The sequence below is a fragment of the Eimeria acervulina genome, genomic scaffold (assembly GCF_000499425.1).
Source record: "Eimeria acervulina Houghton genomic scaffold, Eah_scaff7, whole genome shotgun sequence".
Classification (NCBI taxonomy): Eukaryota; Apicomplexa; class Conoidasida; order Eucoccidiorida; family Eimeriidae; genus Eimeria; species Eimeria acervulina.
Window position 1 is genome coordinate 169,268 of NW_013549647.1, and position 14,548 is coordinate 183,815.

Here is a 14,548-nt window from a genome sequence, read left to right on the forward strand (position 1 = left end):
ATGCCGTCTTCTGCAGATAACGCGGCCCCACGTGGTGGCGCGGTTTCGGTTGCCGTGGCGCTGCCGTCGGACTGGACGGTGAACGAGCGTCAGATGTGCGACCTTGAAATGATAATTAGTGGAGCCTTCGCTCCTCTCCAGGGTTTTATGGGTCTTTCCGATTACCAGAGGTAGGCAGAGGAGGACACACTGAGCAGAATATGCCGTGAAACACCGCTATGCATCTTCTTTCTTCAGAGGAAATCCTTCGTCACTCCACATTCCTATACACACGTGTTGCCACTTCAGGGGTAGAATAAGAAAAACTATCCCCAGTTAGTTGCCTGTCTGCTTGCCTGTTTCCTTGTATGCTTGTTCGTTTACTCACTTGCGTATTTATTTCTTTTTGTTGCGATGTTGTGCAAAGTGTCTTGAACTCCATGACGCTGACAAATGGCGAAGTGTTTTCATTGCCTATTGTGCTCGCCATTCCCAAGGCCTGTTGCGGGGAAACGGCAGCCACAAATGTTTATTGGATGAGTTCAGCGCCTTCTGTCAGCAACAGCCAAGGCCGTATGATGCTGCGAGACGTGGTGAGTACGCACGCAGATAGATATATGCATATGCATATATACATATATATATATATATATGTATATATATACATATATGTATATATGGGAATTGCCCGTTTCGGTTCCGCGTTGTATCTATGTTCATCTTTCGTTCCGCTTGAACGATAACCTGAATTGATGGTAACTCTGTAAATCGAAGCTCCAATAGTCATGCTCCCAATTCTAATGGCTCTATGCATAATGCCTCTGTTGAGAGCACCTCCGTTCATCTTCTTTGGCTGAGTAGCCCCCAGGATTCGCTGTATGTGCTGTATTTTTGATTGCATATTTACAGGTGGGAACCGTCATTGCTCAACTAGACGTGGAGAGTGTTTATTTGCCGGACTTGGAAGAGGAAATGCAAAAGGTATTGGGAACCACCGACTACAACCACCCGTACGTGAAGTATCTCCGCGATCATCACTCCGACTGTTATTACGTAGGAGGAAAGATCACCCCTGTGAATCCCATTGTACACTTCAACTTCGAACACTACCGCATGGCGCCAGCAGTTTGCAAACAAACCATCAAAGACAGGAACTACGATGTCGTCGTTGGGTTTCAGACGAGAAACCCCCTTCACAGGAGTCACTACGAGCTCATTAAACACGCGCTTCAAACGGCAGCAGCAACAGAGAAGAAACGCCCTATGCTGCTTCTCACGCCTGTCGTTGGGCCTACACAACCGGGAGATGTTCCTTATTACCTCCGCACTCGCTGCTACGAACACGTAATTCGCTATTTTGAACAAGACCCTGACTGCAAATTCCCTCACCTCTGCCCCACCTCAGCCAGCACCCCCAACCGCAGCCCTCCTCGCACTCAGCAGCCTGCCTCAGGCGCCTCCACCACTTGGAGAGGGGAAGCGACAGGAGGAGATGATCAGTCTAGCAACGCGATGCTCGTACTCATTCCTCTTGCCATGAGAATGGCAGGCCCCAGAGAATGCGTTCTGCATGCACGCATTCGAAAGAATTACGGATGCACCCACTTCATCGTTGGCAGAGATCACGCAGGACCTTCAACGAGAAAGCAAGACGGGTGAGTGCATTAATGTATGCATGCATACATGCATTTGTGCATGTTCGCGTGTGTGTGAGCAGTGCCGGAACACGTTCTGGGGGATAAATTCGATTCCGTTCCCTTCCTCCCTCTATTTCGCGACCTCAGGTTTTCCGTTTCAGCGCTGAAGTATGGGAAAAGAACGATGTCCTTTTGCTCTATTGTTCTGCAGAACTCCTTTCTACGGCCCGTATGACGCCCACAAGCTGCTAGCCTCTGTTGCATCTAAACTCGGCATAACGCCAATCTTTGGAGAGGAAATGCTTTATGTAGGGGAGGAGCACGGAGGGTTTATACCTGCAGGCCGTCTTGAAGAAATTAAGCGGCAAAATCCCAACGTTGAAGTTCATTCTATTTCAGGAACGGAGTTCCGAAAACGCCTCACTACGAGAATGCCAATTCCCGGATGGTTTTCCTTTACCAGAGTTATCGATGAGCTCCAGCAGTTCTACAAGCAAAACCACGAAAGAGGGCTTTGCGTCTATTTTACTGGCTTGCCATGTTCAGGTTCGCGCCAGACGCCGCTGCAGCAGCAAACTGCAGCAACAATCTGGCAGCAGTCCGCTGCTGCTGCTGTTGCTGCTACTGCCTATGGGTTTCTTCATATGGTTGTTGTTGGAATCTGTGATCCTTCTTTCTGCTGCTGGTGGCTGTTGCTTCTCCTCGGTGCTGCTTGTCAGTTCAAAGCTGTTCCTACGCCGCGGCGGCAGCAGCAGCGACAAGAGAAACACCACAAGGGGAGCGTTTGTTTGCTGTTGTACATTGATTGCAGGGAAGAGTACTCTTGCAAATGCTCTGGAGGCAGCTATTCTCGAGAACCGTAATGAAAGACGCAAAATAACTCTTCTTGATGCCGATGTCGTGCGCCAACATCTGTCTAAAGGCCTCGGATTCAGTCGGGAGGACCGCAGGAAAGTTCAAACATTAATGAGAAAATAATCTGCACATTTGTTACTCTCGGGTTTAACGCTTCGAAGTTTAGGGCTTAGGGTTGGGTTTGTGCTTCCTTTCTGTTGTCTCCTTTTAAACCCTTCACAACTTGAGAGCCCTCTGTATATCTCCCTTTTTGTGAACAGCACAAACGTGCGGCGTATCGGATATATCGCCAGCGAAATTACGAAACACGGGGGTATTTGCATTGTAGCAAACATTGCTCCGTACACCTGCGACAGGGAATTCAACAGGAAGCTCATTGAGCAAGAAGGAGGTGCGTAGCAATTGCGCGGGCCGGGGCAAGAGGGGGGGATAAAACCCCCCTCCTCGCTTACTTTATTTCCTTTTCTCTGTCGATGCACGTCTTGCAGTTGTTTGTTTGTTTATTTGACTTTCATCGGCTGCGTTCTGAATGCTTGGTGATGTTCAGGGGTGTACGTTGAGGTGTACGTTTGCACGCCGCTGTCAGTGTGCGAGGAACGCGATATAAAGCACTTGTACAAGAAAGCAAGACAAGGCATAATAAAACAATTCACAGGCGTCTCTGACCCTTATGAGGCGCCGCAGCACCCCGAACTGACGATCGATTCCAGTTCCGATATTAAAGACAAAGTAGCGCAAGTACATCAATATCTGAAGGAGCAGGGATATGTGGTAGAAGCCCCCCCGCTAAGCAAGTGCTGCTAAAACGCCAACAAAGTATAAGCATTTTATGTTCGAATTCATTTTGTATTTTTCTGAATTCATTCCATGCTTCAATCCATATGATGTTTGAATTCAGTTCAAGTCTGTTTGAATTCATTTCAAACACCATTTCTCTCATGGTTGAATTCATTTCACGTTTGTTTGATAAGGTATTCAAACGAACCTGAAGTGAATTCAAACACCAAAAGCTAAATGCCTTGGTGCAAGACTGTACACGCGATCGAATTTTATTCAATGGAATATGCCTTGAATATTGCAGCGTATTATGCGTTGAAGCGTCACTCAAGGCAAATATATCCGCCAACAGAAATGCAATTCATTTTTGAATTCATTTCGTGTTCTTCTATGCTCTTTTCTCTTCGTGTTTGAGTTTATTTCGTGTTTGAATTCATTTCATGCTTGAACGTACTTCATGTGTAGATTCATTTCATGTATGAATTCATTTCACGTGAATTCACTTCGCATTTGAATCCAATTAACTATTCAATTCATATCATTCATATTAATTTCACATTTGATTTCAAAGGCCTCCCAATTCTAAGGGAAAGCCTCTTGAACACCGACGGAGGCTCCTCTGCCTGTTTCTGCTGTATGCAAAAGCTGCAGCTTAAAGACAAGTAACTGTTTTCGCGACAAGTAAACAAACTCGTGAAAATACTTTTTCTTCATTTGTTTTGAATTTCGCTAAGTTGTGGACTTTCCCAAAACAGTTTCACCCTCAGGCGTTTTTCATCTCAGTTCCTCCACACGGCTTAACAGCAAAACAGAACTATTGCTCAGCGCATGCACAACAAGCTCTAAAAGCAAACAATGCAAACCACAAACGAACAGCAAGCAGACAACCCGTTGGTCTCAGCTGCAAAACAAAATTGCATGCTTTCGCTTCTGCGTAAGTTCCACAGAGAAGAACAGAGCGCCACTCTCAGCGCTCTAGCCGCCCTCAGCTAGCCAAGCTTGGAGGGCAGCCCCTCTCTGCGAAGTACGAGCTAGCCACACACAGAGACGTGGCTTTGAATTGAAACGAAAACTGCTGCAGCGGAGCAGCAGCTGCTGCTGCCGTCTACTGTGCCTGTGAACAGTGGCTCAGCCGGAGCTGAGCCCCCACAAGTCCCGTCTAGTAATTGCTGAGCATCAAGCAGAGCAATCGGTTCAAAATGGTGAGAGGCTTCAAACTATAATATATCTACATTGGCTTTGGGTTCAACACAAAGAATCGACTACAGACGCCCTACGTACAGCTGAGATATCAGCAGAGGCTTCCAGTGTTTGTTTGACAAAAACAAACAACTCACGCCTCCAGATAAGCTGATTAAGAAACGAAATCCACTCCTCTACGTGTACAGACAGCTGCTGGAGCAGGCAAGTACACGTCCTCTTTAAAGGTCATCATCGAGAGAAGAAAGAACAACTTTGTTGGTGCCTTTCGCCACTGTAATGCCTGCAGCTGCGGCGTCTCCAGGTGTCTGTGCAGCAGCAGCAGCAGCAGCTAAAGCAGCAGCAGCGCCAGCCCTTCCCTCAGCAGAGAGGTCCACCTTCTCCCCAGGGCGAAAGGCGGGGAGCCCTGCAGCAAGCAAACAAAGACAGACAATTCGCGAGTTCGGGTTTAGGGTTTAACGCCTCAGGGGCTTTAGGCTCAGGGTTCAAGCGCTTTACTCTCCAATGAACAGCAACACTAATAATAAGGAAGTTGGGAGTTCGATTTCCCCCGTCATTATCTCCTTCTTGCTCCTCCAATGACGTAAAGTGCAGATCCAATTACATAATACAAATATCAAACAAAATGCACTCTGTATGTCGTAATATATACACATATATGCAATTGCTACCAATATATATACATATGTATGTTTGTATACATAGTTCACACACACACACGTATAGATCCGAGGTATATATATATATATATACATATGATATAAACACGCGAATAGCATATATATATGTGCACATATATACATATACGCTTATGTATGTGTTTAGTTTATAAATATAGGAAGTGCGTCGCTTTACCTCTATAAGGACAGCCTGCGCATCTGAAGGCATCGCCCAGGTAACACTGAAAACAAAAATGCAACAAATCGAAAGGACAAAAGACCGTAGAGTGCAGCCTCTCTGGGTTGGGGTGTACATACAGATAGCTGCTGCTTAGAGAGATAACGGAGCGCAATACGCAGCTGCAACTCGGGTGTCTGCTCAGCTTTACTCACATTGCCACAGGAGCTGCGAACAGCCCCTGTCTCCAGTTGTTTTTTAAATGCTTCCTTTTCTGCTTTCTCCTCCATCTCCTTCCGCCCGCACGTGCAGTTTGCACATGCACGAGGGCGAGACGCGCAGTCACTACGCCCTGATACAAACAACACCCAACAATAAACCCTAAACCCTAAACCCTAAACCCTAGACCCTTAGGTGCAAACCCCCAAGCCCGGCGAGCTCAATTCCAAAGCCTTCGCCGTAAGGGAGGGAGAAGAGGTGTTTACAGTTTGTTTGGATTAAGGGTTTAGGGTTTAGGGTTTAGGGAGGAAAGAGGCGCAAGGACTGCCGGTGGCTGCTAACCCTTGCCCAGCGGGGTGTACGTCTCCTTGGGGTCTACGAGAGAATCTTCATCAATCAGACTTCCTGCTGCTCCTGCTGCTGTTCCTGCTGCTGCTGCTACAGATGCACCGATAGGGGCGGAAGCCCCCACGGCCCAGGGGGGCTTCCTCCAGACTCCCTGAAACAACAAATGCAAAAAAGAAAACAAAAGAATCAACAAGAAGAGAAAAGAAAGAAGAACGAATACAAGAGCAAATGAAGTGCAACGCAAGCACACACAAACCAACCCTAATAACCCTAAACCCTGAACCCGAAACAACAGTTATCCCGTGTAGAGGAAATGGTTGACGGACGTCCACGGAAACCGCGCACACGCACTGAGAACACAGAACAGACGCTTAGGGTTTAGGGTTTAGGGTTTACGAGGGTTAAACCGGAGACTCACCACACAGACATCTTCCCTCTTCGCAGCTGCCTTCACGAGGGGCTCAGGCCACTCCTCTCTTCGCAGTTCCAAGAACCCAGCGTACATACAGTTACGGCTTGCAGCAGCAAAAACCTGCAGCAGCAGCAGCAGCAGCAGCAGAGGCTCAGCATTGGCAGCGGCAGAGGACCCGCCATATCCCCCCCAAGTAGTTAGGGTGTCTGTACACTTCAATCCATCCCAAAGAGGCGAAGACAACACAACTGAATTAATGATATTATTTGCTTACTTGTGCTGCTGCTGCTCCTTCTACTGCTAGGGCGAGGATTCCGTTGGTTTGCAGCTGCTGCAGCAGGTGTTCAGCAGCAGCAGCAGCAAAAAGTGTTGCTTCTGCTGCATCTAAAGCCACCCAAATGATACTCCGTTGATTAGAAGCAGGCGCCTCCTCTTTGTTTTGCAGAAAGACAGAAAGAGATAGTACAGAAGGTGCCTCTACGCCCCCAGCTGCTTCGCGCAGCAGCAACTCTGCTGCGGGGGTTTGACCGCCAAGCAGCAGCAAAGGAGAGGAAGAACTCATCAGGAATAGCAAAAATAAAGAAAGAGAAATCAAACAAATATAAATAAAGCAAGGGAAGCAGATAAATACCAACCGTTAGAAGGCTAAAACAGAAAAATAACAGACATACAACAGACGTAACAACCCAAGCACAAGAAATTCGGGTGTCTGTACACTCCAATTCAACCCCAATTAAACTCCGGTTTATTTATTTATTTCGTTTCCTCTCGCCTCAAAAGATTAAATATACAAGAACCCTAAAAGAAAGAATTCAGCAGACAGCAGTCGATGCAGACGGACTATTGGAGATGATAAAAAAGAAGGGAGTAAATCGACTGAAACAAAACAAAGAAATTAAAGAAAAAAGAAAATACTAATAAAGACTTCAAAACAAACACCGAAGAAACAACTCCTTCACTTCTACAACACGAATAAGCCCCATTACTGCAGCAGCAGCAGCAGCAGCAGCAGCAAGAGGAGGAGCAGCAGCAAGAGAGAGGAGAAGCAGCAGCAATATGAGACCCTGAGAAATCTTTCTTGTTTTCTTTGTTCTTTCTCTGAATTTTCATTCGCTAACAATAAAAAACATATCCTACTTCGTTTCTTACCCTCTACACCGCAGCGTTGTATTGACTCGCTGGTGTTTCTCTTAAAGGGGGCCCCATAGACCATCAGCAGCAGCAGCAGCAGCAACAACAACACCATAGCAGCAGCAGCAGCAGCAGCTCCTCTTTGGAGTATATTGACGTCTTGCAAACCTCTTCGACTCCTCTGCCCCCCTCCATCCTACGAGGGGCCCCAGGGGCCCCCTGGGGGCCCCTGCCCGCTCAGACAGCAGTCATGAAAATGCAACACAGCAGCAGCAATCGCAGCAGCAGAAGCAGCAGCAGCAACGGCAGCAAGAATACAGCAGCACACGCTGCTGCTGCTGCTTCTGAATCCGTCAAGATGGTCCTGCAACCCTCAGCTGCTGCCACACGCAGCAGACGCATGCAGACACCCCTTGTTGCTGCAAATCATCGCGCTAACAACAACCCCAGCAGCAGCAGCACAAACAGGAACAGCAGCACCAGCAGCAGCAGCAACAGCAGCATCTGCTGCCGTCTCTCCTGGAAGTACAGAGCCCATATGCCGTCTGTGCCTCCGAGGGCGTTGCTGCTGCTACTGCTGCTGCTGCAGCCGCTGCTGCTGCAGCAGCAGCAGCTGGCGAGTGCAATAGTGTGCGAGATCGACGCTCGAGAAGGGCTGGAGGCGGCGATTGCTTCAGCAGCAGCAGCAGCAGCAGAACGGCAGCAAATGATAAGAATGCTGCCTCTCTGTCGGGTACCTTATCTTGTTAACTCGCAACTTCCGCCCAAAGATGTTCCTCACGTAGGAATGGAGAAAGGAGGCAAGAAATGCTGCTGCTGCTGCTGCTGCTGATGATGATGATGATGCGGTTGCTGCTGCTGTTGCTCTTGCTGCTGCTGGTGATGCGGTTGTTGCTGTTGCTGTTGCTGCTGTTGCTGTTGCTGCTTTTGCTATTGCTGCGGTTGCTGTTGGTGCTGCCGTTGCTGTTGGTGCTGCTGTTTATGCCGTTGCCGCTGCAGGTGCTGTTACTGGTGATGCTGTTGCTGCTGGTTCTGCTGCTGCTGTTGCTGCTGTTGCTGCTTGTGGTGTGGTTGCGGTGGTTCTAGTTCTGCTGCTGTCGCTTTGCCTGGTGCTGCTGCTGCTCTTGTTGCTTCCGCCGGCGTTGCTGCTGCTGCAATTACTGCTGCTGCGGCTATTCTGACTGTTGCTGTTGCTGCTGTTGCTGCCGCTGGTGTTATCGTTGCTGGTGGTGCTGTAGGAGCTGCGTGCTTCTGCTGCTGCTGCTCTGCGTATGTCGTACTAGGGTTTAGGGTTTAGGGTTTAGGGTTTGCGTGCAGGAGTGGTGACAATAGACTTGCAGCTGCTGCCGGGAGACTACAAGAATAGCATGCCTTCAACCGCGCCGAGGTTTGCGAGAGCTCCTCGTTTGCTTCCTGCTGCAGCAGTAGCAAGTGCAGCAGCAAGTGCAGCAGGAAGCCCTGAAGCAAATAGTGCAGCAGCAGAAGACAGCAGCTACGCGGCATATAAAGAGCACCAGCAGAAGCAGCGGCAGCCTCCCTTCCGTTACGCAGAGGAACGGCACAGCAGCAGCAGCAACAGCAGCAGCAGCAGCAGCAGCAGCAACAGCAGCAGCAGCAGCAGCAGCAGAGAGGGAGACGTTGCGAGCCGTTCAACTTCGATGCTGCTGCATATGGATGCAGCAGACGAACCGCTTGCTGCTCTCGCGTCTACCTTCCCGCTGCTGGTTCACGCAGGGCGCCGCCTTTCTTACTTCTTTTCTTCTCAGCAGCAGGAGCAGCAGGAGCAGGAGCAGCAGCAGCAGCAGGAGGAGGAGCCGCAGCAGCAAGATGAGCCTTCACCTGCGGCGAACACTATTATGCCCGCTCTGCTGCTGTCTTCTCTCTCTTCTTCATTCTCACAACCGCGCGCCGCTGCTGCTGGTGCTGCTGCTGCTGCTCCAGCAGCAGCAGCTAACGATCAGGCCTCGTCAGCACCAGCACCAGCAGCAGAAGCAGCTGCAGCTGCAGCAGCAGCAGCAGCAGCAGAAGCCTCAGCTGCGGAAGCTTCAGGAGCACCTGCTTCTCGTCTTGAAAGAAGAAGAGATTGTAATAAACAAATTCAAAGAGGACCGCTTGGCTGCCCAGATTGGAATGGAGAAGAAACAAACCCTCGTATGCACACCAAACCCTAAACCCTAAACCCTAAACACTAAACCCTAAACCCTAAACACTAAACCCTAAACCCGTAAGTGGGAATAAGACTGCTTTTTAAGGGAACCACTTCGCCCCCACGGGGAGGAGGCTGTAAAGTTCGAGGTCGTCACCTTAGGTTTAGGTTCTAAGGTTTAGGGTTTAGGGTTTAGGGTTTAGGGTTTGGCGAATGGGCGGGCTTGATGTTGTGGTGGATGCAGCCGCAGCAGAAGCAGCAGGAACAGCAGATGCAGCAGAAGCGAGGCAGCTGTCCCCAGCGGAAGGAGAAGAGCTTGAGGGTCTTGTGAACACTGTTAACAACACTTTCCTGTTGCTGCTAGATCACGCCCAACTTGTAAGTTCTAGGATTTAGGGTTTAGGGTTTAGGGTTTAGGGTTTAGGCGTGAAGTTTGAAGTTGAAGGTTTGGGTTTCGTGTTGAGCATCAATCGCCTCGAGTCGAGGGTTTGGGGTCGGGACGAATGCTTGATGGCTTAGGGTTTAGGGTTAGGGTTTAGGGTTTAGGGTTTGGGGTTTCGTGCAGTACTTTTTGGACACTCATGAGAGTTGGCTGCCTTCGTTTACAGCTGAAGACGGCTTGGTGTTGAACAGCTACGTCCCTTCTATGCTGGTAACTCACCTACGAACTAGGGTTTAGGCTTAAGGGTTTAGGGTTTAGGGTTTAGGGTTTAGGGTTTAGGGTTTAGCTGGGCCGTATCATGCATGCATCTGCATGGATTTGCATGCATGCATCTGCATGGATTTGCATGATTAAATGTTTAAACGTTAATATATTTAAATCTTTATATATATATATATATATATATTTATATGTTTGTGTGTATATGGGGGTGCAGAGAGTTCCTTTCACGGGCCCTCGTTTGCAGCTTTCTTTTTCACTTCCTCGCAAAGACCGCTACGCTTTGCTGCTTCTCAATGCAGACAGTGTAGATTTAAAGCTTCAGGGTTTTGTTTCTTTCTATAATCCAAATCAGCAACACCTCTCGCTTGATCAACAGTACTTACCCCAAACCACCGCCTTCCTCATGGCCCTCAACCTACTCGCGTAAACCCTAAACCCTAAACCCTAAACCCTGCAAGAAACGCAAAATTTAAACTCTAGATACACCCGAAACCCTACATACACCGGAAAACCCTATATTCACCACAAACCCTAAACCTTAGGCATCTCATAAACCCTAATAAACCACACGCTGAACATCAGCCAACCCGCAAAATATAAACCCTAGTCAAAACACAAACCCTAAACCCTAAACCCTTAAGCCTAAACCCTAACGACACGGGAAGTGCCTTGTGAGGGCTTTGCTTCGTTGCATATTCATTTGCATCTGCTAGCGCCCTGCAAAGATTGAGCGTTTAGGGTTTAGGGTTTAGGGTTTAGGGTTTGTTGGTTCTTTATTTTCGCGTTGTTTGTGTTTGTTTGTTTCCTCTTTTTTAATTTGCTTTCTTTGTTTATTTTTACAATTTGTGTTTCTTTGTGTAAGCGTTTCTGTTTGTTGTTCATGCTTGTGTCAATCCTTCACATTTTATTTAATTTTAATTATTTATTTTCTTTTTAGGGTTTTGTTTTGGGGTTTGTTTGTGCTTAGGGCGTTGGTGTTGTGCGGGTGTCAGTTGAGTTGGTGGCGGGGCCGCAATTTGTTTGTTTGCTTGTTGTTTATCTGCAATTTCTTTCTAACTGCGCTTGCATTCGGTCTCGATTGGAGACAGGCAGCAGCTGTACAGGCATCAGGAAAACGCCCGGCCGCCCTGTGGTAGGGTTTAGGGTTTAGGGTTTACACGTTGGGTTTCGGGGTGAGGGTTTAGGGTTTAGGGTCACCGGCTCAGGGTTTAGCGGTCAGGTTTAGGGATGAGGGTTTAGGGTTTAGGCTTTACGGGTTAGGGTTTAGGGTTTAGGTGCTGGGATTTGGGGTTACACTTTCGGGTCAAGGGCGTGCGGTTTAGGGTTTGCGGTTTAGGGTTTGGGGAGTAGGGTTTAGGGTTTTAGGGTTTAGGGTCTTGGGTTTTGGGGTTTAGGGTTTTAGGGTTGCTACGTGGTTGTGAGGTTGGGGTTCAGAGCCTTAAGGCCAGGCAAGGGTTTAGGGTTTAGGGTTTAGGGTTTAGGCTTTGTCTCAGGGTGGCCTCTCGGTTGATGCGGAAACTGCAAGATGTGGTGCAGCTGCTTGTCTTTATCTTTGTCTCTTTGGGTGGGTGCTGCTGCTGTTTGATTAACAAGAAGAGAGAAAGTATAATTAAATAATATAGAGTTAATACATTTGCATAAGTAAAAGCAAATAAAATACATATAAAAACAAACAGTTATAAATACATCGAAAACCGCAAACAAACAAAGACATGAAACTCAATTTATAAGATAATCTCTCTGGTGTTTGTTTGCTCTCTTCTTTATATTATTATTCGTTTGCATGCATCTCTTTATTATTATTCGTTTGCATGCATCTCTTTATTATTATTCGTTTGCATGCATCTCATTATCATTATTATTATTCGCTTGCATGTGTCTCTGTACTATTATTATAAAATATATCGTTTGCTGCTCTTTGTTAGTCTTTTGTTTCTTGTTTATTATTATTGATTCTTGTTTATGATATTACTCATTACTCTTTACTACTATTTATTATTTATTATTTTGTATTATTATTTGTTTATTATTATTTATTATTAATTATTGTTTATTATATATTATTATTTATTAATGCTTAGGATTTCGTATTGTGCGTCCGACTCTGACGCGATTGGAAGTTCAATTTATTGCGGGGCTGGCTGTCATTTCGCTGTACTTGGGAATCTTTGAAGTGCTGCTGGGCGGATTTCAGGCAAACAAACCCTAAACCCTAAACCCTAAACCCTAAACCCTAAACCCTGAACTGCGTTGGCAGTGGCTGCCTTCGTAGACACGTTAAGGGCTGTTGTTTTCTGATGGTTTTTTTGTGTTGCTTGTATTTATTTTTTCTTTGTTTTTCTGTATTTTTATTTTTGTTTTGTTTGTCTTTTCACTTGAAGGATTGAGGTGTACGTACACCTGAAGATTTATTATGTATGGATGTCGATATATAATTTTTTTGTTTGTTTTTTCTGCATTTGTTTGCAGGAAACCCGATATATTTTCCACGCTGCGGGTTATGTGCGAGTGCTAATTGCTGTCCATTCGAACATCGTCTTGCTGCATGTAGGGCTGTTGCTTCTTTTTATTTCTTTCTTTGTTTCTTTATTATTTATTTGTTTGCTTCTTTAATCGTTTGCTTGTTTAATTGCTTGTTTTGTTTGTCTCTCAACAGAACCAAATAGCGGACTCGACGTTGTCTCCCGCTGTTGCTGAGTATTACCCAAAGCTCGCAGCATACCAGTGAGGGTTTAGGGTTTAGGTGTTAGCTTCTTGAGTGTGTTGTGTGTATTCGCCATCATTGCTGCTTGTTGAGGGTTTTCTTCCTCTTTGTTTTCTGCTATGCGTCTCTCTGCGCGCTTATCTTTGAATGCTGTCTCCGTTTGCTTGTTTACCTATGTTCTTGCTTGTTTGTTTGTTTATCTCTGTTTGTTTATCTTTGCTTGCATATGTTTGTTTCTCGGTATTCGTTCGTTTATATTTGTCGTATATATACTATATATATATATATATATATATATATATATATGTGCATATAATTGCCTATTGCGTGAGGCCGTACTATTATATAATTATATATATTAATAGCATGTAGATGCATCTGTTTATGTATATTTGTGTGTACCTGTTGCTTATAAATGATATAAAACATCACTCATTATTTTATTTTACGTTTTAAATGAATGATTCTATACTTTATACTGAAGATTTGCGGTGTACGTACACTGCGTATTTGCAGGCGTTTTCGTTGGTTATTTTTCGGGTTTTTGCTGAAGCCGGTTTTTTCAGTGTTTTTCAAAGTGACGTTTTTGGGGCCAATCTATGAACAACTGCTGTCCTGGGATGAGTGGGTTTATGTTCTTTTCGATAACCTCGCAGACTTCGCTGTACTCGCTGCAGTAAGCTACTACTACTCTTTGCTGCTGCTGCTGCTGTTGTTGTTGTTGGTGTTAATGCTGTTAATGCTGCTGCTCATGGTGCTGCTAATATTGCTGCTAATGCTGCTGGTGCTGATAGTGCTAATGCTGCTGTTGCTGATGCTGCTGCTAATGCTGCTGCTAATGTACTGCGGCAAATGATAGTGATGCTGCTGATGGTGCTGTTGCGCAACAGCAGCAGCAGCAGAGATGTATAAACAAGCAGCAACACAAACAGAAGGAACAGCAGCAGAGACAGAAGCAATCAAGAAAGATAAAGAGGAGACAAAAACAAACAATAGGAGAAGAATTAAGAACGGAGAGCGAGAAGCAAACGTTAATAGAGAGAAAAATAATAATAGACAGGAACAGCAATGCGCAGCAGCAATAGATACAGACAACAACATACACACGAGCCTCAAGCGTTCTATATGGTTTTATTTACTTCATTTTATCTCTTTTTATTTATTGTTTTTACTTTCTTTTTCTTTTTTCATTTTGCAGCTTTGCTGGGACTTCTGCCCGCCAAAGAAATTCAAAGTTTTGGAGGTGAGTGCAGATTCTTTTTTGTGTTGCTGTGAGGTGTACGTACACCTGAGAAGTGTATTCATATTTATGCTGTTTGTTTGCTTGTTTTGTGCTGATTTGTGCGGCATTTGGAGCAGCAACTGTCACCGAGAGAAGACGAAATCGAAATGCCGGCGCCTGTGGAGTTGGAGTAGCACTGAAAGGTTTGAGGTGTATGTACACTGCAACGTTGGATGTGTACGTACACTCACTGCCTTTCTTCAGCAGTGCATACACCGCATTCCTCCAGGTGTATGCGCAATGCATTCCTTCAGATGCACGTACATTGCCTCTCTTCAGGCGTACGTACACTGCCTCTCTTCTGGTGTGCATGTACGTACACTGCCATCATTGGGGTGTACGTACACCTCAATCTGC

General features: G+C 46.3%; 3 protein-coding genes across 3 annotated transcripts; 2 read left to right on the forward strand and 1 right to left on the reverse strand.

Annotated features, from left to right (window-relative positions):
* EAH_00002340 (sulfate adenylyltransferas-adenylylsulfate kinase, putative) lies at nucleotides 1-3,275 on the forward strand (the record flags this gene model as incomplete). The annotated part of the gene is made up of 7 exons (XM_013394653.1): nucleotides 1-170; nucleotides 407-572; nucleotides 889-1,634; nucleotides 1,828-2,214; nucleotides 2,336-2,530; nucleotides 2,732-2,862; nucleotides 3,019-3,275. The coding sequence occupies 7 exons, from the start codon at nucleotides 1-3 to the stop codon at nucleotides 3,273-3,275; spliced, it is 2,052 nt and encodes a 683-aa protein (XP_013250107.1).
* Nucleotides 3,276-4,669: 1,394 nt separating this feature from the next.
* Nucleotides 4,670-6,357, reverse strand: EAH_00002350 (Anamorsin homolog, related; the record flags this gene model as incomplete). The annotated part of the gene is made up of 5 exons (XM_013394654.1): nucleotides 4,670-4,854; nucleotides 5,304-5,349; nucleotides 5,501-5,637; nucleotides 5,847-6,003; nucleotides 6,271-6,357. 5 exons carry the CDS (start codon nucleotides 6,355-6,357, stop codon nucleotides 4,670-4,672), a joined length of 612 nt encoding a protein of 203 aa, XP_013250108.1.
* Nucleotides 6,358-7,651: 1,294 nt separating this feature from the next.
* On the forward strand, nucleotides 7,652-12,720 carry EAH_00002360 (hypothetical protein, conserved; the record flags this gene model as incomplete). The annotated part of the gene is made up of 8 exons (XM_013394655.1): nucleotides 7,652-8,123; nucleotides 8,716-9,480; nucleotides 9,786-9,919; nucleotides 10,107-10,193; nucleotides 10,420-10,628; nucleotides 11,173-11,337; nucleotides 11,699-11,773; nucleotides 12,675-12,720. The coding sequence occupies 8 exons, from the start codon at nucleotides 7,652-7,654 to the stop codon at nucleotides 12,718-12,720; spliced, it is 1,953 nt and encodes a 650-aa protein (XP_013250109.1).
* Between the last annotated feature and the right edge of the window lie 1,828 nt (nucleotides 12,721-14,548).